This window comes from Corythoichthys intestinalis, chromosome 5 (assembly GCF_030265065.1).
Source record: "Corythoichthys intestinalis isolate RoL2023-P3 chromosome 5, ASM3026506v1, whole genome shotgun sequence".
Taxonomy (NCBI): domain Eukaryota; kingdom Metazoa; phylum Chordata; class Actinopteri; order Syngnathiformes; family Syngnathidae; genus Corythoichthys; species Corythoichthys intestinalis.
Window position 1 is genome coordinate 18,028,382 of NC_080399.1, and position 21,800 is coordinate 18,050,181.

Below are 21,800 nucleotides of genomic sequence, written 5' to 3' on the forward strand. Positions count from 1 at the left end.
TGATTGGTCAACTCCGCTGTCTGTTTGTTGCTGTGGCTTGCTCCGTCCTCGGAATTTGATCCGCCGGACAGTCGCCAGACTCAATCGCTGGAACAGCGGTGAGTCTGGTATACCAGGCAAAGTCAAAGGCACAAAAAATGTCTTTTATTTTACACAGAAAAATCTGATTAACATAAAATCCGAATTGGACATCTCACCCTGCAGTGTGAACGTAGCCAAGTGTTTTGGAGCTGTCACCTGACCTCCCTCCCGAGCAACACGAATATGATGCAAACAATACTTGCTAACTTGGAGCGATGACTACACGGCGTTGCAACGGCAAAGCTACAAAACGGCCAAGCATGTAGGGGGTCCAGCCTATCGCTGGAACCCTCCAGAATTAAGGAAAAATACGTTCATTCATGGACGTACACAGATCAACATTCCCTCGCACATCTCAATAGGTAGCTGCACTCGCCTCGAATGTGCAACCGCGTTGGCACACGCCTTAATCAGTCCCAAAACACTTAGCACGTGTGACCCGAGGCCAAAACAGGACGTAAATGTTAGCGGTTACCATGGAAATGGACAAGTAGCGGACAACTTTCTAGCATTTTCTATTCAAAATGCTCTTTGTACATGACTACAAGATTCTTCATTCTACATACATTATGAGGCAATAACAAAATAGTGACGCACGGACACTAAGGAAACAAACTTTAATCAGATTTCTGGTTTGGAAAAATGAACGCGTTAGATTACTTGTTACTAAAAGTAATCAAACTACAGTAACTCGTTAGTGACAACACTGCTAGTAAGTGAGCCATATTGCGAAGGTTCAGCCTAGATTCAAATATTGACACTCTGTTAGCGGAATCAACTTGCTCACTTATTGTATCGCAATTTTGGAATCACTTTCAGAACTGAGTTCCGTCACATTTGAATGTTAAATCCAAAATTGCCCCAACATTAAGCATACTAAAATTGAACCTTCCTCATGGCCAAGCTTTGATTAGGCTATTTTTTATGTAGCTGTATTTTATTTCACAAAATGTATAAATGACCATGATAGTAATTGAACTGTATGCTGCACTCACTACTTTTTGGGCACATGCATCTGGGTCACATTTCACTGAGCCTTTGCACCCTGTAAGAGAAATGGCATCTCTGTACTGTAGTTTTAATGTGCCGCTTCATAAAGTCTCCGTTTCTGCTGAACCCTGAGCCCAAAACTGTGACCCTACCTTTGAAATGCAAGCAGGTTTAACAAAATAAAATAAAATAAAAGCCTTTGGTGTCAATCAACAGTTGTGGTGGGAACAGGGGGAGCATTAATGGGTAAGGGAGGGGGTGGTGGGAACAACATCTGTTTGGCGTTCATCCCACCTTATTGTGTTGCAGTGTCCTCAACCAGGCCTACAGCTGGGATTCCAGGAGTGCACTGTCCAGGGAAACGACCCGTGACTGGGAAGACTGTGGGACCAGGTTCACATCCCTCCTTGCAGGGTACATGCAAGAGCTCCTCTTAAAGAGAAAAAGAGACAATACAATTTACATTTGGGCCCTGCCTCTTCGTTTCCTGTCCTTAATGACCCAGAAGCATTCCACTGCCATACCAATACTGCTTTGATACACTAAAGTGTGTTCATAGTGAATTACACTCAGGAAACAGGAGTATCCTTACAGGAAGTTGTGTTACTTCTAGTCATATCCACAACACATGGAACTACAAAGGCTGTTATTTTATGACCAATATACACCTTCATTCGTTTGAACCATAATTGTCCTTTTAAAAACACATTTGGACCACCGCAGTTTTGTGCTTACCCTTAATTTTTATTTGCCACCATGAATCTTGGATTCATACTGTACAGAAAATAAATATCTTTATGGACTGAATAGTTATCTGGGTGCAGCCAAAGCAATAATGGGATCCTGTTTGGTGTCCTCAGTATACGTCTCTGCTTTTTGCAGGTGACCAGTGATGTTAGCATAAGTCGCAGTTTTCAACTCTCCCTGGAGCAGCTTGCAGCCAAATGTGAAGTGGTTGGGATGAAAATCAGAACCCTGTCCCCTCTTGGAAAAAGGTGCAATGGAGAGAATCCAGCCCAAGTGTAGCCTGAGTGATGGAAAAAAAATGGTGCAGGAGGCTTTGTTTTTGGTTGTCATGTTCAAGAAGAATCGAGCCAAAAACAAAGATCCCTATTTATCCCTATGAAGATTAAATGTTTTCCTTCGCAGGGTACCTGGGCTCTCTGGAGATGGGTGCAGGGTTCTACCAATTAAGGAAGGGGTCAAAGTTAAGCTAAATGAGGTGGCTCGGGCATCTGGTCTTGAGGCCCCCTGGTTCGTGAACATTCCATGACTCGTGCGTGGTCACTACATGTCACATTCTCAAAATTAAGATAGCATCCATACATCAGAGGATCTTGCAGATAAAACTGTTGGCTAACATTAATCTGCACTGACATAACAGCTTCGGTTACCTTTTGGCTTTGACATGATTGATTCTCTCAATGCTTCAAAGTCATTATTTCACTCTGGAACTTCTGCAAGCCTGTCAAGTGAAGGAATCTGACCTTTTAGCCAGATTGCTGGAATTACGCCAGCCGAACCGCTGCAACCGCGGTACTGCAATTCCAACGACCCGGGCCGGCTGATCCCGACTACTCGGCCAAAAGACCGAACTCCACGCGTTCACCTTAGTTCTAACACCTTGTACTGACTCCATTTTAAAAGCTGGAAAAAGGCTTTGAAACACAAGTTGATAATTTATTCCAGGTTGGCAGCAATTATACAGCACAGTGAAACCCAGGCGAGGAGGCAAACTGGATCCAGGGTCACCATATCCCAAGTCAACAAAAGATTCCAAAGAAAAATGACAACGATTAGTTAAACATTCAGTCTTTTAAAGGCTCTGGTGAGGCGGGCTGTGGTCCGGAAGAAGGGTGTGTCTGGGCGTTGTGTAGGATTATTGTCTGTTGTTGGTTTGACAGGAGAATTTGGGCGTTACTGTTGTCAGGGCAACGAGAGTTAAGGATTTTGCCATCCTCAGCACCACGTGAGTGCTGAGTATTCACATCTCAAGTCACGGGTTCCTCCGTATCAGATGTTCCTTGTGACAAAACAAGATATCCCGCCATTTGTTTTGGACTGTCCAGAAGAGCTGATTGCTGGATTTGGTGGTGCAGATATGGGCTTGTAAATGTCTTGCTATTACCTGCTTGTCTGCATCAATCTTGCTCTGTCAGCTGCATGGCGCGTGCGTTGGGCTTCCGTGGTCAGAAGGCAACCTGTATCTGTATATGCCCGTTGTCTTGGCGCTGCAAATTCTAATCATTTCAAGTCCAACTGTTCATAATATCAAATATATTCTGCTTGTTTTGCTTAAACTATGATATAAATGCTATTTATTTTATATTGGGTGTGTTAGAGTAACACAAACAGTAAATATGAGAAAAGATACTATTCCCTGATTAATTATATAAGTGTGTTAGAGTAATACAAACAGTCAAACACTAAATATGAGAAAAGATACTATTCCCTTCACAAGGCAATGAAGGGAAAACTGTTGGGTGGTTGTTTAGTGGCCCTACTGTTGCCAAGAGTCGGAGTGCAGAAGGACTCATTCACAGATCACAGGCAGATCACAGTTACTTGGATATATATATATATATTTTTTTTTTTACACTTGATGGAAGGACAGCCACTCGGACAACCAACTATTTGTACAGCTGCAAACCTTTAGGAGTCCATTTTCCTTAGTATTTCCCTTGTAAGTCAAATGTGAAGGCACACAGAATTCAAGTTCTAATTTAAAACAATAGATGGGAGGCTCCAAAGTGCAAATGCAGTACTAATTGCCTTTATTTTGTTTGACAACAACAAAGTGGTTTAAAAAGTACTGTAAGTGGCAGAAAATTGAGCGTATTATGTCGCTATCTGTCGGGCAGTCAACGATACTACAATTTTAAGTACTGTAGTTTGCAGTGAACAAAGCATTATCAAATCAAAACGTGTTAAATTAGTGTACTTATTTGACTTACTTTGAAGGAAAACGTTCCTGAACATTCCATGGCTCGAGCGTCTCGTATACTTGTCGCATTAACCAAACCATGCAAGTGTGCTGAACTACATTACTGTACATGCGTTTTCATTTTTAATTGCTTATTTAAAATGTGATTTGAAAAAGAACAACACTAACATGCCTTGTAACAAATCCTCCGAAAACAATGTAAATAATTGCATTTTTGTTGCGTTGTTGGTTTCGCGGTATTCCTTTAAGGATAAACCACGTGATTTGATTAACGTAACGTCAAACCCGGAAATGCAACCGTAACTTGTCATTCGTTGGAATCAATGGCTTGTTTTGGTGGCGACAGGTTATCGACAAGATTAACATTAAGTATTTCTTTAACTTTCGCTATTATGTTGCTTTTCTTTTCCGTAAATTATATTGTTTTTCTATGTCAACGATAGCCAATGTTGGCAATTACTTCATATTTTTTAAAAGTGGAATGAGTGCGTTTTAGCTAATGGTTTTCTACTAGTTTGTCATATAATGTTAGTTACTCATTAAAATACATTTTCGCTGTGCACTGCTAAATGTGAGCCGGCAGTATGGCTGTTGCTGTGTTAGGAGCTAGAACGGTTCTTGTCAACATGAGGTCCACTTTCCAAAGAGTACGGCTTTTTGGTCAAACCAGACTTATCCAGAGTTCTAGGTCATATCTGGTCAAGAGGGGGCACGTTCTGACCAACATCCCCAAGTTCGCGTTGCTGTTTTGGGGTACAGCAAGTGTACCCTCAGCCAAATGCCAACAAGCTGCTCTGCCAGTCCAAATCACCAACAGGAAGTCTCTAGCCAAGATTCAAGTGCACAAACTAGTCTTTCTCATCCGCCTAGGTGTGCGTGCGTTAGTGCTTTTCATGAAATTCTCCCCTTTCCTGCTTCTTTCCCCCTTGGTTCTGATTTCCGCTCGCTGGGCATCGTGCTGGTTGGATGCCCTGCTGTGGGTGACTGAAAGCTCTGGCCCAGCCTTCATTAAGCTGGGGCAATGGGCCAGCACCAGGAGAGACATCTTCCCTCAGGAGTTCTGCGACCGTTTTTCCAGACTTCACGTGAAGGTCCGTCCTCATTCATGGGCCCACACCAAGCTGTGCCTCAAAAGGGCTTTTGGAGAAGGCTGGAAGAAAGTTCTCATGTTCGAGAGCAAAGAACCGGTGGGCTCAGGTTGCGTGGCCCAGGTTTACCGCGGCTGGGCCAAAAAGGATCAGGTGGAGGACCCGGACTTTCAAACGCTAGTGGAGGAGATGGAAAGGGAGGATCTTCTAGAAGCGTGGGAGATTCCTGGTCTGAGTGGAGTGTTGAGCTCTATGTGGAATTTCTGGAAAGGAAGAAACAAGGAAGATGAGGAGAAGCTTCATGAGAACACCTTGCACGAAGATCACAGGATACCTGTGGCTATTAAGGTGGGTGGGTTAACTCCAGAAATATGTGAAATATGTGAGGCCTCCTCAAGAAATCTTGTAAAATTCTGTTCAAGGGCTGCAGCCATCGATTATTAGTTGATTAATCGATGAACTAGTTAGTTTGAATAATCGAGTAATCGTATAAGGAACATAAAAAAATAAAATACCTGAGCTGAGCCTCAAACGGTATGAAAAATAAATGAGTACGACAAGAGAACAATTGGCTAACTTACATAGCAAAAGTCCGCTATTTAAATTGCTAGGTTTTATTTATTTATTTTTTACAATGCTCTTAACAAATGGTTCAAACACATTCCCCCCCCAAAAAAACTGTTAAATATACCTATAAACTAAATTACGAATCCATTAAAAAAAACGAGGTCAAACAAAAACTTACGTTGGCTTATGTTGGTCTTAACAGGGAGCGACTGGATTCAGCCATGTGAAATAAGTTATGCCATATTCACTGATGCCGCTAGAGGGCAGTGTATCCACCCAAATCAATGCAAACAATTTCAAAACAAACCATTACAACGCCACCTTAATTTCACAAATACTACGAAATATTCGAATTGAGTTAATCGACTAATCGTTGCAGCGCTATTCTGTTCTTAGCTTAAAAAAAATGCTACTTCTATGACCAAACAAACTTAATCTTTCTGTCTGTAGTCATACCATTTGTTGAAATAAACTCAAGACTTTTTGAAGGAAGAAAAATAAAATATTCCTAAATGTTAAATTTATTAATGTATGTTCTGAAGGTGCTTCATCCAGGCCTGAGACGACAAGTGGAGATGGACCTGCTGCTGATGAAGGCAGCTAGCTTCCTTTTACACTGCCTACCTGGACTTAAGTGGCTTAGCCTGCCAGAAATTGTCAGCGAGTTTGAAAATCTCATGACTAAACAGGTAATCACGGACTTTACAGCGAACCGAGAGTTTTTATTTTTAACGTTGACTGCTACTGACGGCGATAGACGTCCAATACGTTTGAACTGGGAGGGCTGGTAAGCGAATAAATCGCTGCTAGCATCTTCCAGTTCAAATGGATTGAACATCTATCACTGTCAAAAGCAGCCAATGATTTAACAGAAACATTTGAGCGTGTAGTCTAGTCACATGATTTTACATTTCAGGACAGATAATCCGACTGTTTATTTGTTCCAGATTGACCTTCGTTTTGAGGCCAAGAATATTGAGCGCTTTCGCGAGAATTTCCGCAACGTCGACTACGTGAAGTTTCCTACTCCATTGCGGCCTTTTGTCACCAGGACAATTCTGGTCGAAACATTTGAAGTGAGTACTGCAGGTTTTATTTTTTTCTTAATAAGGTCGCGGGACAAGTCATTAATCAAACAAGTTGTTGTTCTCCGTCATCTAGGAGAGCGAGCCCATCTCAAACTACCTTGGAGTAGAGACTCCACAGAAGGTGAAGCAGAAGATTGCCAGGATGGGAGTTGACACTCTGTTAAAAATGGTGAGCACAGTTGTTCATTCATTTGCCTGGAGCCTATCCTAGCTAACAACGGGCAGTAGGCAGGGTATACCCTGAATTGGTTGCCAGCCAATCGCAGGAGACAACCATTCAGAATAGAATAGAAGAGAAAGCCTTTATTGTCATTGTACAGAGTACGAGATTTAAAGCTTCGCCAAAACATGAACCACATAAAACAGAAGCTGAAGTACAATAATATAAAAACAAAGGTTAAAGTGTAAACAGATTAGGAATAGCGTGAATAAGTGACTAGCAGCAAGTGGTGATGTAGTGGTAATATAACGAGAGTAAATGACAATTTACAGTCTTCAGACTAGGAGGCAGATGGCTGACTTGATAAGATATTGATGTAACAGTGCAAAAATGCTATAATGTAACTGCAAATATTGCATATGCAGCACCCAGACTGAGGAAAGGCAAGGCAAGGCAAATGTATTTATTTAGCACAATTCAACACAAGGCAATTCAAAGTGCTTTACATCACTTGAAGATCATAAAAATCACATTAAATCAATAGAACGTAAAAACAAAGACAATCGAAACAGGAAATAAAATTATACATAAGAATCGCATTTAAAAATAATAATAATTGAAATCAGCAATTATACATAATAATCGGATATTTAAAAAATAATAATAATTGAAATCAGCAACTGAGATAAAGCACAAGAGGAGACATACTACGTAATGACACACGTCACAATGTGGCATTAGCAGTGCAATGGCAGTGACATTTCAGAGCAAACTTGAGTTCAGTATGATGACAGCTCTTGGAAAGAAACTGTATCTCATTCTGTTTGTTCTGGCTGTTGTGGCCCTGTAGAGCCTGCCAGGGGGCAATAGGTTAAAGAGGTGGATGCTGAGGTGTGTAAAGTCTTTTAGGATGCTCCTTGCCTCATAAAGTGTACATAGTGTATGCACTTTCATATTTGCAAGTAAAAAAAAAATGTCCAAGCTACAGCACATACGTTATCTTGAAAAACTGATAAGTCAAGTTCCCACTGGATAAGGATTATTCTGTTCCAGGTTTTTGTGGATAACTTCGTCCATGCTGATCTCCATCCTGGCAACATCTTAGTACAGCATTGCGGCCCACCCGCGGGGTCCTCAGATGTCCCTGCTGCAGACCAGGGGAAGACCACCCTGACCGACCTGTGGGATACAGTGGTTGTGAGCGTCAGGCCCGAGACGTGTCCTTACCAGCTGGTGCTGCTGGACGCCGGCATCGTGGCGCAGCTGAGCGGTCGCGACCTGGACAACTTCAAGGCTGTCTTCACTGCCGTTGTGCGGCGCCAGGTAAGCATTGACTCTTTCCTTCGCCATTAGTGCCTCTTGTGTCTTCTTAGCTGACAATTGCATGAATCACCATGATCCGAGTCACAAGTAAGTCCCGACTTCCGAATATTAGCAGGTGTGGGCAAGTTGAGTGGAGTCACGAGGTCATGTCGAGTCGAGTCACGAGGTCATGTCGAGTCGAGTCACGAGGTCGAGTCACGAGGTCTTGCGAGTCACGAAGTCTCGTTGAGTCAAGTCGAGTCAAGTCACGAGGTTATGTCGAGTTGAGTCACGTCACGAGGTCGAGTCACGAGGTCACGTCGAGTCACAAGGTCACGAGGTCACATCGAGTCACGAGGTCGAGTCGAGTCACAAGGTTATGTCGAGCCGAGTCACAAGGTTATGTCGAGCTGAGTCACATGGTTATGTCGAGCCAAGTCTCGGTCCCAAGACTGTAAAGACAATTCATGTCAAGTTGTTGAGTCGAGTCAAAGGTTAGTCAAGGCCTTCACCATTGTTCCCCAGCCCACCAACAAAGCACTCGGATTTATCATTTAGGGAAATCTGTCAGTGTAAAAAAACAACAGCTATGCATTATAGTCTGTATGGAATTTGATTGATTTTTGATTCCCACGATGTTCCGTGAGGGTGTGGCGAAAATGACCAAGGCAACCAAATGGATCACTAACAGGTGGAAACCAATCTCTGATTCGAGTTTTTTGAGTCAGCTTCTCGAGTCATTGTCTAACGAGTCGAGTTTCAAATTATTGCCTCACAAGTCGATTCTTAGACCTTCCCAGCTCAAGTGAGTCAAGTCTGAGTCTTCGTTTTTATTCTTTAAGGCCGAGTCGAGTTGCAAGTTATCAAATTTGCGACTCGAGTCTACTTGAGTCCAATTTATCGGCTTCTTAACCATATATATCACATATAAAGAGAGACAATCCGTTATCATTTGTTGGCCGTTTTGTGTCTGTGTCAATTGATAAACATAACATAGTCAACTAACAACTAATATTTTCTGTCTCGTCAGGGTGAACGAGTAGCAGAGCTAATCCTCCATCACGCTCGGGCTAACGAGTGCCAAGATGTGCCACGCTTTAAGAAGGAGATGGCCCAGCTGGTGGACGTTGCCCTCAGCAGCACCCTCTCCCTGGGAAAGGTAGGTTGTTCTTTTGTCTTAAAATTATACTGTATATATAAAGACTTTTTGTCTGTGATGCCATTAAACTTGGTGTGCGTTACAGATCCAAGTAGCCGACTTGCTCTCTAGAGTCTTTGGCCTACTAATCAAACACAAGGTAAAAATTATTATAAGATTGAACCTTCTACCTCCACCAATGAAAAATATACTACATTAAGGCAGTGAATAAGTTGTTAGTCATTTTTATATAATGAACCATTTTGTTTTGCATACTCCAGGTAAAACTGGAGAGTAAATTTACATCCATCGTCCTTGCTATCATTTTTTTGGGGCATGGTAGGAGACAAAATAATTATAACCCTTTAAAGGGCAGTTGACTATTTTTGTAATTTAAAAGAACGTAACCCAATGAAAACCCGGTGTCAACATATGTGGACAGCACATTTTGGGTCATGTAGGTCACAATATTAACATTTAGTAGACCATTGTGGCCTAGCTGACCCAAAATTTGATGTATACAAGTGTTATTACTAGGGTTGTGAATAAGTTATTAGTCATTTTTATATAATGACCCATTTTGTTTTGCATACTCCAGGTGAAACTGGAAAGTAACTTTGCATCCATCGTCCTTGCTATCATGGTACTGGAAGGCCTGGGCCGCTCTTTGGACCCCAACTTGGACATCTTGGAGCTGGCCAAACCGCTGCTGCTCAAAAACTGTGCCTCACTCGTATAAACCAACACTAACACATTCTTTCACTGACGCATAAATACCTCAACAATTTCAATCATGGACAAACAAACATTGAAGTGCAACAAGAAGAATATTTCCTCATATAGTGGTAGGGAAGGATGGGAGTTTTTTAATTGTGTGAATTTTTTTCTCAAGCGCTACTTAAAGGGATAGACAACAACATGATCATGTTCATCACAGCGGAAGAATCTTGTTAAATAAAGTGAAAGGACACGTTTTTTTCCTGATGTGTAATAGTGGGAAAAAATGTGTCAATAAAACCTAATATTTCACTAAAGTAGGCAAAATAGGCTAAATAAATTCAAACCATTTGAAACAATCTGGTAAACATTAACATTAGATTGCATTTGAGCTAGCAGACTTTTATTATGCAAGTTAGCCAATTGTTCTATTGTAAGACCCTCATTTAGGAATTTTCTTATCGTTTGGGGGTTAGGTCAGGCGTGCATCGGACACCAGCAGTTTCAGCGTACTAAAAATACAGGATTTAGTTGAGCTTTAGTTCACGCTTGGACTCAACTAGCGCCTGAGCTTAGCCTCAAAAGATTAAAAAAAAAAAAATTTGGGTCTTACAAAAGAATAATTGGCTAACTTGCATAGCAAAAGTCCGCTAGCTTAACTGCTATATAATGCTAATGTTTACCGGATTGTTTAAATATATGGTACTTTGTCAGTCAGTCAGTTTATGTTTTATGATAGTGTTGGACATAAGTGATTTCTTGTTTAGCTTTTTTTTATTTTTTATATTTTTTTACTTAGACTAATTGGAGTATGGCATTTATTTGAGCACATGTCAGTATTTGCGGAAACAATACTGTAAAAGCTGTTTTGGAACTTTTTCAGATTTTTTGGGATGGTAGGAGATTAAATATTTATAACCCTTTATAGGGTAAATGACTATTTTTGTAATTTAAAAAAACCTAACCCTATGAAAACCTGGCGTCAACATATGTGGACAGCACATTTTGGGTCATGTAGGTCACAACATTAACATTTAGTAGACCATTGTGACCTAGCTGACCCTAAAATTTGATGTATGCATGTGTTAACACTAGGGTTGAGCATCGATGGGATCCAGGACTAACACTCCGGTTGTCCCGGAACTGTTCGATTTTTTAAAATTTCGATTCTAAGTTTGGACGCCCTAACCGCCGACTGGAAAAAATAGCTGCCGAACACCACAAAGAAGAAGCCACATGAAGACTAGCTCAATTATGAGCAAATCAAACGAAGTGGCTATTTTAGCTTAGCACAAAAACGTGTTGCGTCGCTTCACATAAATGACAACAAAGTAACAGAATTAACACACTGAAATGTTAAAACGTGCAGACTTACAGATTGTGGTTTATCAAGGGTTCCCAACGATGTGTAGTGCAGAGGAGGTGTGTAGCGTCTGTACACCTCAAGGATTCTTTTCCAGCAAAAGAAAAGTTATTTTTGCCTGCTTCCAGTAAGTCACCACTAGGGGAAGGCAAGCGTACATAGCAAAACCAAAACCAAACTCTAAAGTCTGGAGTTACAATAGTGACATTTTGTGGACGGATGAAAAACATCAGTTTAGAAAGAAACTTAAACAGTAGTCAATTTAACTTATTCACTCCCAGCCATTTTCATCAGAGCAAGGCCCTTCGCTCCCGGCCGTTTTACCGAATTTTGACTGATTTTGCAAGGCCCATAGAAAATTCTGTTCTATTGCTATATAAACATGGAACCCACCAAAAGAAAGACTCTTCTTTTAGCAGAAAAAAATTAAGTTCATATCTTTTTCCATTCTTTAGAAATCAGCATTAGAAAATAGCTTAGTTTGAGCAATTTTCCAATTTCTGATGAAAAAAGAGAAAACTAGCTTTTTGTAAACGCATACATTTCAAACATAACTTTGACTTTAACACAGCTATTTTTTTTGCCTTAGTTACATCCCAAACATCTGAATGTTTTCCTTTTACAAAATATCATAAGGAACAAGACAAATAGAGCTTTTGATAGCAAAGTAACAATATATTTACACATTACTACTGAGATGACGCCGTTGTTGCCGCGTCAGCCGTGTAAACTTTTCCCTCATCTTTGTCTGTCTCACAAAGATGGATTATTTTTGAGTCTCTGCGGGGGTCTGCTTGACGAGCCCGCTGCACGGTGGTCCCAGTCGTTTTGCTCCGTCGTCCAGCGCCTGGCATTCCAGGCGTCCTCTCGTTTTGTTCGGTCGTCCGCAGCCTGGCATCATGCCACCAGCGCTCCGACAGTGCTGCCCGGCCTTTCATTGCTGTTGAATCAGGTTGAGAGTCTTACAAAATGCGCTACTGCCCTCCAGTGGCCAGTTTTATTGCTTTAAAATGGTTTTGGAGCTTTGTTTTTTTTGTTCCTCGGATAGAGCGGAAGCTATAAATGCTTCTTGTAAAAAAACAAAACAAAAAAAAAACGCAAAAGACGTATAAACACGTTTTTGGGACAATGAAGCATTTAAAAATATAACCTATTTATATGATTTTGGGAGCAAATGAGTTGAGATCAAGGGATGGAACACTCCCCGCCTGACATCTGCAAGATGTCAGCCCTTAAATAACTTTGAAATACCACCTAAAACAAACGATGCAATATAATAAATGCCTGCAGCATAAGACACTCTAAAACATAGGCAAAAGAAAATGTGTAAATGTTTTCTCTGTGAGCTTTTGAAAAATGAACATCTTTGTGAAAGTGCACTCCTGTGGAAATTCAAGTTTAAAGACTGATATTTATATACAAGTTAAAAATAGCCCTGTGAGAAATTCATAGCACAGTTAAATGAAAATGAAAATTCGTATAATTTAAAATTAAATTAATTAATAAAATTAAATTAATATAAACTATGCAATTTTTTTTTACCTTGCCTTTCAAAAGAATCTGAATCGGAACCGTTCAAATTCAAACGATGCCCAACCCTAGTTAACACCAGGTCTGAATTGTAATTATATTCACTCATTAACTGCCAGCCTCTACCAATCTCGATTGGACGTCTAGTGCCGTCAACAGCAACTGAGTTAGGGCCCTATGAAGGGTTAATGAGCTGTTTACATTACACAATACTGTAACAGGAAATGGTAAAGGGATCAACACCATGCTAAAACATGTCTCTTGTTTAAAAGACAATATCACAATGGCACAAGGTCCATTCATTTAGCATTTTATTAAATCTGTCAATGAAAAACACAGACAACAGACGCACTTTTGTCATCAGGAAGAACAGTCAGCATGGCTGAGAAAAAGTGAATGAAATAAAGAAGTTTTGGTGCAATCAAAATAAAATATTACATATGCAAAAAATTGATTTTTTTTTTTTGTTTCGTTTGTGTATTAAATCACCATAAAGAGCCCAGGTAGGGCAGCACTGATCAGCTAGATGAGGGACAATATCGGTGTGAAAAAAATCTAATAATAGTTATATTAATTAACAGCAAAAAATCTCTAATAGACAAACACAATCACCTCAGTATAAGATTCTGTCACGGTTACGACAACCAGAGAAAAGCGGAATTCTTGCTTTTTTTTGTCCTAGTTTTTGTTTTTTGATGAATTAAATATTTTTTTATTTTTTGAAAAATATCTCACCATTTACTTATACTTTTTTTATTGCAAAAAATAGGCAACCGGACTAGTTGTGATAAATGGTTAAGGGGGAGATACGGGTGTGTTGTAGGAAACCGGGGAGGGGTGGGGGGTCACAGCCTCATTTTTTTTTTTTAATTAATGTTTGAAGTGAGTGTGCATGTGCAAGTGTTTTCCCGCGGATTCATTTTTATGTACAGTGTTCAAATTCCTGAAGGACAAGTGCAACCTCTGCCAAGAATGTCCATTTTGACACTAGGAGTAGAGAAGTAGAGGGTGGTAAGCATTAAAATTAGGGCGGGGCGGGGTTAAGGGGTCACAGCAACACCGGATGTCCAATAAAGTCGTACCTCCAACCGTTCACCATGCATGTTTTTTCTAAACTAGTCCTCACATGTTTTGCAGTGGCGCCCCCTGTAGGACAGACCACCACGCAGGAAATTTACGGCGCATCATCGAGAGCGTCCAGTGAAGGTCCCAGTATGAAGCAAGGGTTCAAAGGTTCATGGCAGGAGCAGCTCTGGGCAGTAATTTCCCATTTCCTTAATATCTCCGATAATCCCATTTGGGGGTCCTTTTCATGAGTTCTCGCTTTAGGAGACAGCCATGATGTCTATTTATTATTTATCCACGTTTGTCTTTACATTCCGTTAAGGACATCATGGAGGGGCTTGCTGTAATACCACCAGGTGGGGGGAATTAGAGGGTGAAAAGGAGGGAGGGTTTGATGGATGAGGGGGTTCAATAGGCGTGTGTGTGGCTACGAGTTGAGCCACGCGTGGTTGAGGCATTCGCCCGCCGAGGCCCTCTTTTCTGGGACCATCTCCAGCATTGGTAGTAGGAACTGGGTGAATTGGCCGGCGTCCTCGTGAGCCCAGCCGTACTTCTCCACCAACACGTCGAACAGCGACCACGGCTTCAGCTTGGTGATATGTCGCAGCTCGCCTGTGAGTAAAGGTGGGCATTAGTAGGTAGAAGTTTAGAGAGTTATTGTGTAGTATTAGAGCCACACTGAAAAGAAAACTAAAATAGTATCCCTAGAAATAGTTATACATTAAATTGCAGAAGTTTTTTTCATCATTTAATTTTGAAAAACATCTTTTCCATGATTGAACAAAATGCTCTAATGCTCTAAGAGTGAAGAGTGAAGTCGTATTTTGGTTCGTTTTGTTTAGAAAAAAATTAGTAATATTACTGTCTTTTGCAACTAAAAATAAATTGTTTTTAATGGCGAAAAAAAGTCAAATTTTCTTTTTTATGTTTATATTTTACATACAGTATAAACACAACGGTCTATTTTCTAAGAAAATGAGTTGTCGGATAATGACTTTTAACAGATATCCCGATATTGTCCAACTACAAAAATCCGATAACTATATCAAAACATACCAGTATATGCGGTCATGGACTTAACGTATTAAGACTAAATGTACCGTGATGCCCCATTGGTTGCTTTAGTAATGATAATTGTCACAAAACATTTCCCAAACATCTTAGGGGCCGTTTTCATGGTGATGCTCTGAGAATATGACACATTTCATGTTTGCATTACATAGTTCCGTCTCCATTCGAACAATGTCACAATTCCGCGTGAAAATGATATATTATTCATGCCAGGCCCTAGGGGGCAGTGCAGTTTTACAAGGTGACAGCCAATGATGCACTTCTTTGACAAAAACTTCCTCAGCCCGGAAGACAACATACAGTGGTATGATAAAGTATCTTAAGCTTTAGGAATTTCTGACATTTTTGCATAAAATCACCATCAAATGTGATCTGATCTTTGTCAAAATCACACAGATGAAAAAACTGTGTGCTTTAACTAAAACCACCCCAAGATTTATAGGTTTTTATATTTTATTGGGGATAGTATGCAAACAATGACAGAAGGTGGGGGAAAAAAAGTAAGTGAACCATCACATTTAATATTTTGTGCCACCCCCCGCCCCTTTTGGCAGCAATAATTTCAACCAGATGCTTCCTGTAGCTGCAGATTAGTCTGGCACATGGATCAGGACTACTCTTGGCCCATTCTTCTCTACAAATCTGCTTTAGTTCAGTCAGATTCCTGGGATGTCTGACATGAATCGCTGTCTTTAGGTCATGCCACAACATCTCAATGGGGTTCAAGTTTAAACTTTGACTTAGCCACTCCAGAACGTGTATTTTGAAACCATGGTGAAGTGATTTACTTCTGTGTTTTGGATCACTGTCTTGTTGCAGCATCCATCCTCTTTTTGGCTTCAACTCTCTGACATACGGCCTCAGGTTTTCCTGCAAAACTTTTGAAATTATTCTTCCGTTAATGATTGCAAGTTGTCCTGGCCCCGAGGCAGCAAAACAGCCCCAAATCATGATGCTTCCTCCACTATGCTTCACGGTGGGGATGAGGTGTTGGTGTGAGCTGTTCCATTTTCCCTCCACACATGATGTTGGGGGTTACTCCCAAACAATTCAACTTTGGTTTCATCAGTCCACAAAATATTTTGCCAAAACCTCTGTGGAGTGTCTAAGTGCATTTTGACAAACATTAAACGAGCAACAATGTTGGGTTTTTTTTAGACAGCAGTGGCTTCCTCCTTAGAGTCCTCCCATGAACACCATTCTTGGCCATAGTTTATGTGTTCACAGAGATTGGAGTGTGCCAGTGATTTCTGTAGGTCTTTAGCAGACACTCTAGGGTTCTTTTTTTTTTTTTTTACCTCTCTGAGTATTCTGTGCTGAACTCTTGGCGTTATCTTTGGGGGACGGCCACTCCTTGGGAGAGAAGCAACAGTGCCAAACTCTCTCCATTTGTAGACAACTTCTCTGACTGTCAATTGATGAACATCCAGACCTTTAGAGATGGTTTTGTATCCTTTCAATGATTATTATTAGTAGTAGTTTTTGCTTTAATTTTATTTGTTTTATTTTTATTTATTTATTTTTATTCTGTGATTAAATGCGATCTTTTGTCTTGGTTTGTACGTTGTGTTGATTTAAATGTGATTTTTATGGTCTTCATGTGATGTAAGGCACTTTGAATTGCCTTGTGTTGAATTGTGCTATATGAATAAATTTGCCTTGCCTTGCCTTGCTTTTCCCAGCTTTATACAAATCAACAATCCTTGATCGCAGGTCTTCAGACAGCTCTTTTGACCAAGCCATGGTGCACATCAGACAATGCTTCTCATCAAGACAATTCTTTCCAGGTGCGTGTTTTATAGTGGACAGGGCAGCTTTAAACCACTCATTAGTGATAGAGCACACATCTGATTTAATTTTTTTGGTAAAAATTGGTTTCAATTGCTCTTTAAGTCTCCTCAGGCAGAGGGGTCACTTACTTATTTCCCCCCCTTCTGTAATTGTTTGCATGCTATCCTCATTAATATACGAAAACCTTTAAATGTTTGAGGGGTTTTAGTCAAAGCACTTTTTTTCATCTGTGCGATTTTGACAAGGATCAGATCACATTTGATGGTGATTTTATGCAGGAATGTGAGAATTTCCAAAAGCTTCAGATACTTTTAAACCCACCGTATGTTGTCATTGTTTGCATGCTATCCTCATTAATACATGAAAACCTATAAATGTTTGGGGGGTTTTAGTCAAAGCAGACACTTTTTTTTTATCGGTGTGATTTTGACAAAGATCAGATCACATTTCATGGTGATTTCATGCAGAAATGTGAGAAATTCCAAGAGGTTCAGATACTTTTTCATACCACTGTACGTGCCAACACAAAGCAATGGCGTCCACAATGTTTTTCTTTTGCTTTGCAAGCCCCGCAATCGAATCGTTCCATTTTGGACGTTTTTGCCGTCACCATGTAAAGGCGAGGCCATTCCGCAACACAATCGTTGTGTCTTGGTGTGGTGTCACAGCGTCACCATGTAAACAGCCCCTAAGTTTGGAGACATCTAATGATCAATAAGCTTAACTGCTGTGCTAAGCTGAGACCAGCCCTTGTACAAAGGCAGAAGGCTTCTACATTCACTTTGAAGGCAACATGCATATTAGCCCAAAACCGATTATCAATTTAAAATTATTTCATCGGCCGATATTATCAGCTACCCGATAGTATCTAACAGCTCTAAAAATAAGTTGTATTTACTCTAAAGAAGAAAAAATGTGACTTGGTCTCATAACACTGTGTAATGTCTTCTTGATGAATACATCTTTCATCTTGAAAAAAAAAAAAAATTTTACTACCACCAAGAAAATAAAATAAACTTTCTTTGTTAAAACATTGTTACATTATTAGGTGAACTCTTATGTTTTTCTTTTCAGTCTAACCCTAATACACTTTCATAAACAAGGCCATTAATAATAAAATAATAATGAAAACAATCATGTTCTCTTACTTTCAACAAAAGACTCCTGGGTTGCCTTGAATAGTCATCTTAATATAGTTGTGAAGCTTTTACTTTACTGTCCATACAATGACCCAGTGAAGTTTAAAACTCTAGTAACAGCCTAAAATTACACTTTCATAGTTTCAGCACTACAATGTAATACAAATCCATGGTAGATTATGCACCAAATGTTGTGACTACTATGCTTTCATAACTAGTAAGAGAGCATGATTTTTTTCACCTCTTTCCTATTGGTTATTCACATTGCCACAATCATGCAGGATGAAGTTTGATTGGCTGAATGTCGCTGCAACAATCACTGTGCCCACGGCGTTTTTTTTTTTAATTTTTGCCTCCAAAATTTTGAAAAACATCTCAAGGAGATGAATCATAATTAGAGAGAAAGCAATGGTTATAAAAGATAACTTGTCAAACATTTGCTTTTATTAATTATGTAGTGACTTTATTCCCAATGCTGATTTGTAGTAGAGTATTTTTTAAATGCAGTTTTAAAAATTACTTAAATTCATTATATTAATTATAGACAATATTGTTATTTGTGTTTTAGAAATAATTGTCGAATGAAAATTGTAAAAAAAAATATTCCAAGTAAAATTTTATATCAGAATATTATTTGAGCACATCTACCTCACAGCTCTGAGATCAAGGTTTAAATCCCGGGTTCTGGCCTTCCTGTGTGGAGTTTGCATGTTCTCCACGTGCCTGTGTGGGTTTTCTCCGGGTACTCTGGTTTACTCCAACATCCCAAAAACAAGCGTGGAAGGCTTATTAAACACTCCAAATTGTTGTCCCTAGGTACGAGTCTGTGCTTGAATGGTTGTTTGTCTCTTTGTGCCCTGTGATTGGCTAGCAACCGATCCAGGGTGTACCCCGACTGCCCATAGTCAGCTGGGATAGGTTCCAGCTCCCCCGTTACCCTCGAGAGGATAAGCGGCTCAAAAGATGAATGATTATTATAATTCTAATGATACTGTAATAGAAATCTAATTTTTGGATCAGTAGCCAAACGTTTACAGGGGCGGATCTAAAAAAATATTCAAAAAAATATTCATAGGGTGGCGATAGGGGGGGCAGGCACTTTTTGAGGCTGGTAAATATTTCGATGGTATTTTTTTGGACAATAATGCGATATTTTGCAGGGATTTGATTCAAAGACCTTGATTGATTTAATACATATTTATGAAAAATTTTACCACAATCAGTTCTAATTTGCCTAACGCAATAAAAATAAAAATCATTTTAGAGATTTATGACAATTTTGTTGATTTTTTTTTTTTTTTTTAACAAAACGGCACACTATACATAAATATATTTACTGTATACATAATAGAACAGGCCAAAAGTTTCGACACACCTTCATGCGTGCGTTTTCTTTAATTTCATGACTATTTACATTGTGAATTCTCACTGAATGTAATAATACAATGATGAACATGTGTTGAATTATTTCACCTTTTATTGTTAAGTACATAACTAAAACGTGTAATATTCTAGTATCTTGAAAGTAGCCACCCTTTGATTTGATTCATTTTTTGCATGCTCTTTCCATTCTCTTGATGAGCTCCAAGTAGGAGTCACCTAAAAGGTTTTTTTTACTTCACAGGTATGCCTTTTCAGGGTTGATTAGTGGAATTTATTGCTTTATCAAAGGGTTGGGACCTTCATTTGTGATCCATTGAATACGGTGTGTCCAAACCTTTGACCTGTACTGTATAATTACTATATATACCTTTTTAATATTAATTTATTATTATTATAAGGATCCTCACTGATACCACGACTAATTTGATGGCAGTAAATCTCAAATTTAAGTTTTAATTGGTGCTGACTGGGGTAGCAATGCTGTGCCACTCTGGTGAATCCGCCCCTGAATGTTGAAATTTATAGATGGTTGTTTTTGTACTAACAAAACAAAAGAGTAGACCGCATATTCACAGGAAAATATTCAATGTTGGATAAATGATATTAAATAAAAAAAAATTCAAACCAAAAATACCAAGAAAATGTATAATTATTTGTGTTTTTCCCATTTCAAATTTTGATATTTTTTCCTGACCTAAAATTGTTTTAAGTTTTTTTTTTTAACCTTGAGATTAGGGCTGCAGCTATCGATTATTTTAGTAGTCGATTAATCGATGAACTAGTTAGTTTGAATAATTGAGTAATCGGATACGGAACATTAAAAATTTAAATACCTGAGCTGAGGATCTGTGTACAACAAAAGAACAATCAGCCAACTTACAGATCGAAAGTTCGCTAGCTTAAATGCTATAAAATGCTAAATTTTTTTGACAATGCTCTGAACAAATGGTTCAGACACATATTCCCACAAAAAACGGCTGAATATACCTACAAACTAAATTATGAATGCATTAAAAAAAAAAAGCATTAGCTCAAACAAAAACTTATGTTGGTTTTAACAGGGAGCAGCTGGATTCGGCAAAGTGAAATGAGGCCGACTGGAAGGCGGTGTATCCACCCAAATCGATAAAATTAAACGCAAACACTTTCAAAACAAACCATTACAACGACTCTTTAATCAAACAAATACTCGAAGCAGCAAAATTTAATTTGAATCTTTTTTTCTAACCGAATACTCGAGTTGATTAATCGATTAATCGCTGCAGCACTACATGAGATTAGCTCCTTTGACATCTACTGTAGTGTTGTGTCTATAAATTTCAATCTGAGTGTAATGTGATAAACTTAAATGTCTTTTGCATCCGAACCGATGAGTCACTCTGCTTGTTTATAATTGATCATTACTCCTATCATTATGATTATAAGTATTAGCACGTCTGTGGGCACGGCCACGACGTCTGGCTCTTTCTCGCCTCCTCACAGCGAGCGCAGGCGTCCATCCGTTTACCTTTCTTGGAGAAAAACTCTCGGCTGTACCTCCCGGCAGCGTACACTTTACGCGGGACCTTCCCCAGCAGCTCCGAGATCAGAGCGATGTGGTCTGCGCGCCCAAAGCCACCACATAGAGGGAACAGGCACCATTACAGCATGCAAACGAACACACACGCAAAGGGGACCGACACACGCTTCCGCCTGCCGGGCACCAGGCCAGGCGGGTCCTCCTGGACTCCGCGTGTCCACCCGTAGACGTCCGCGTGCGTCGACCCTGCCGGCTCTAAGGCCAGCGCTACCTCTTCTGTTGAAGAACTCTCGTGAATATTTTCCGGAGAGCGCAAAGTGCCTTGGGATACAGCCCAGTAGCTCTATGATGTGGGCTATGTGGTCTAAAGTGGAGACAGGGATTTGTGTACGTGTCGGGTGGAGTGGGGTCGGGTGTAAAAGGGGAGGGATAGACGGGAAGGACAGAAATGATTGGTTGAAAAATGGTGGGAAAGAGGGAGAGAGTCATACAGAGTGAAAGGGAGAAAAGAGTTGTTAGTATAAAGCTGCAATTCCAAGCTAAGAAGGTATGCTTCAGAACTCCGTGAAGTTGCTCACCCGTCAGACGCAAATTTATATAAAAAAAATCTGTCAATTGTTTGTGCAGTAAAAAAATTTCGTTAGTGCTGCTGTCCTTTTTCAGATTTTTGCAATTCTTTTATCGGTCAATTTGAGGCAAATTCTGCCCCCACCATTTCTAATTGTTGAAAGTAAAAAAAAAAAAAAAAAAATCAGAAATGACAAAGTTATAACGCCACAAAAGCGTGGACATTCCATGGTCAAAATACTGGTAGTGTGACTTTTTATATAGAATTGCCATTATCAAAAATAGGGACCTTCAAAA

At 39.8% G+C, this 21,800-nt stretch overlaps 3 protein-coding genes across 8 annotated transcripts in view; 1 reads left to right on the top strand and 2 right to left on the bottom strand.

Annotated features, from left to right (window-relative positions):
* si:dkey-82f1.1 (DENN domain-containing protein 2A) overlaps positions 1-4,129 on the bottom strand; it is a 59,715-nt gene extending 55,586 nt beyond the window's left edge. The window contains exons 1-2 of the mRNA XM_057837255.1: positions 4,026-4,129; positions 1,366-1,503 (exon numbers count right to left, since the gene is read on the bottom strand). The gene's annotated coding sequence lies outside the window, so the exon portion shown is untranslated. The remainder of the gene's footprint in view (positions 1-1,365; positions 1,504-4,025) is intronic.
* Positions 4,130-4,314: 185 nt separating this feature from the next.
* adck2 (aarF domain containing kinase 2) lies at positions 4,315-13,806 on the top strand. Its single transcript, XM_057837840.1, has 8 exons — positions 4,315-5,451; positions 6,213-6,359; positions 6,618-6,746; positions 6,832-6,927; positions 7,972-8,241; positions 9,251-9,379; positions 9,465-9,518; positions 9,957-13,806. Exons 1-8 carry the CDS (start codon positions 4,600-4,602, stop codon positions 10,095-10,097), a joined length of 1,818 nt encoding a protein of 605 aa, XP_057693823.1. The 5' UTR covers positions 4,315-4,599; the 3' UTR covers positions 10,098-13,806.
* srpk2 (SRSF protein kinase 2) overlaps positions 13,156-21,800 on the bottom strand; it is a 117,161-nt gene continuing 108,516 nt past the window's right edge. For 2 of the 6 annotated variants that reach the window (XM_057837831.1, XM_057837830.1), the window contains 2 exons: positions 21,208-21,300; positions 13,195-14,645 (listed from right to left, as the gene is read on the bottom strand). In XM_057837831.1, the coding sequence (XP_057693814.1) occupies positions 14,461-14,645; positions 21,208-21,300 (278 nt within the window). In that variant the 3' untranslated portion in view covers positions 13,195-14,460. Of the gene's footprint in view, positions 14,646-20,924; positions 21,018-21,207; positions 21,301-21,800 lie in introns of all 6 variants that reach the window. The other 4 variants (XM_057837834.1, XM_057837832.1, XM_057837829.1 and 1 more) reach the window with 4 other exon arrangements.

Bases quoted from the DNA above. Each gene is read 5' to 3' on its own strand.
- adck2 (XM_057837840.1), top strand. From the start codon at position 4,600: ATGGCTGTTGCTGTGTTAGGAGCTAGAACGGTTCTTGTCAACATGAGG. The intron at 5,452-6,212 runs GTGGGTGGGTTA...TATGTTCTGAAG, and splicing joins GGATACCTGTGGCTATTAAG to GTGCTTCATCCAGGCCTGAG. The intron at 6,747-6,831 runs GTGAGTACTGCA...TCCGTCATCTAG, and splicing joins TTCTGGTCGAAACATTTGAA to GAGAGCGAGCCCATCTCAAA.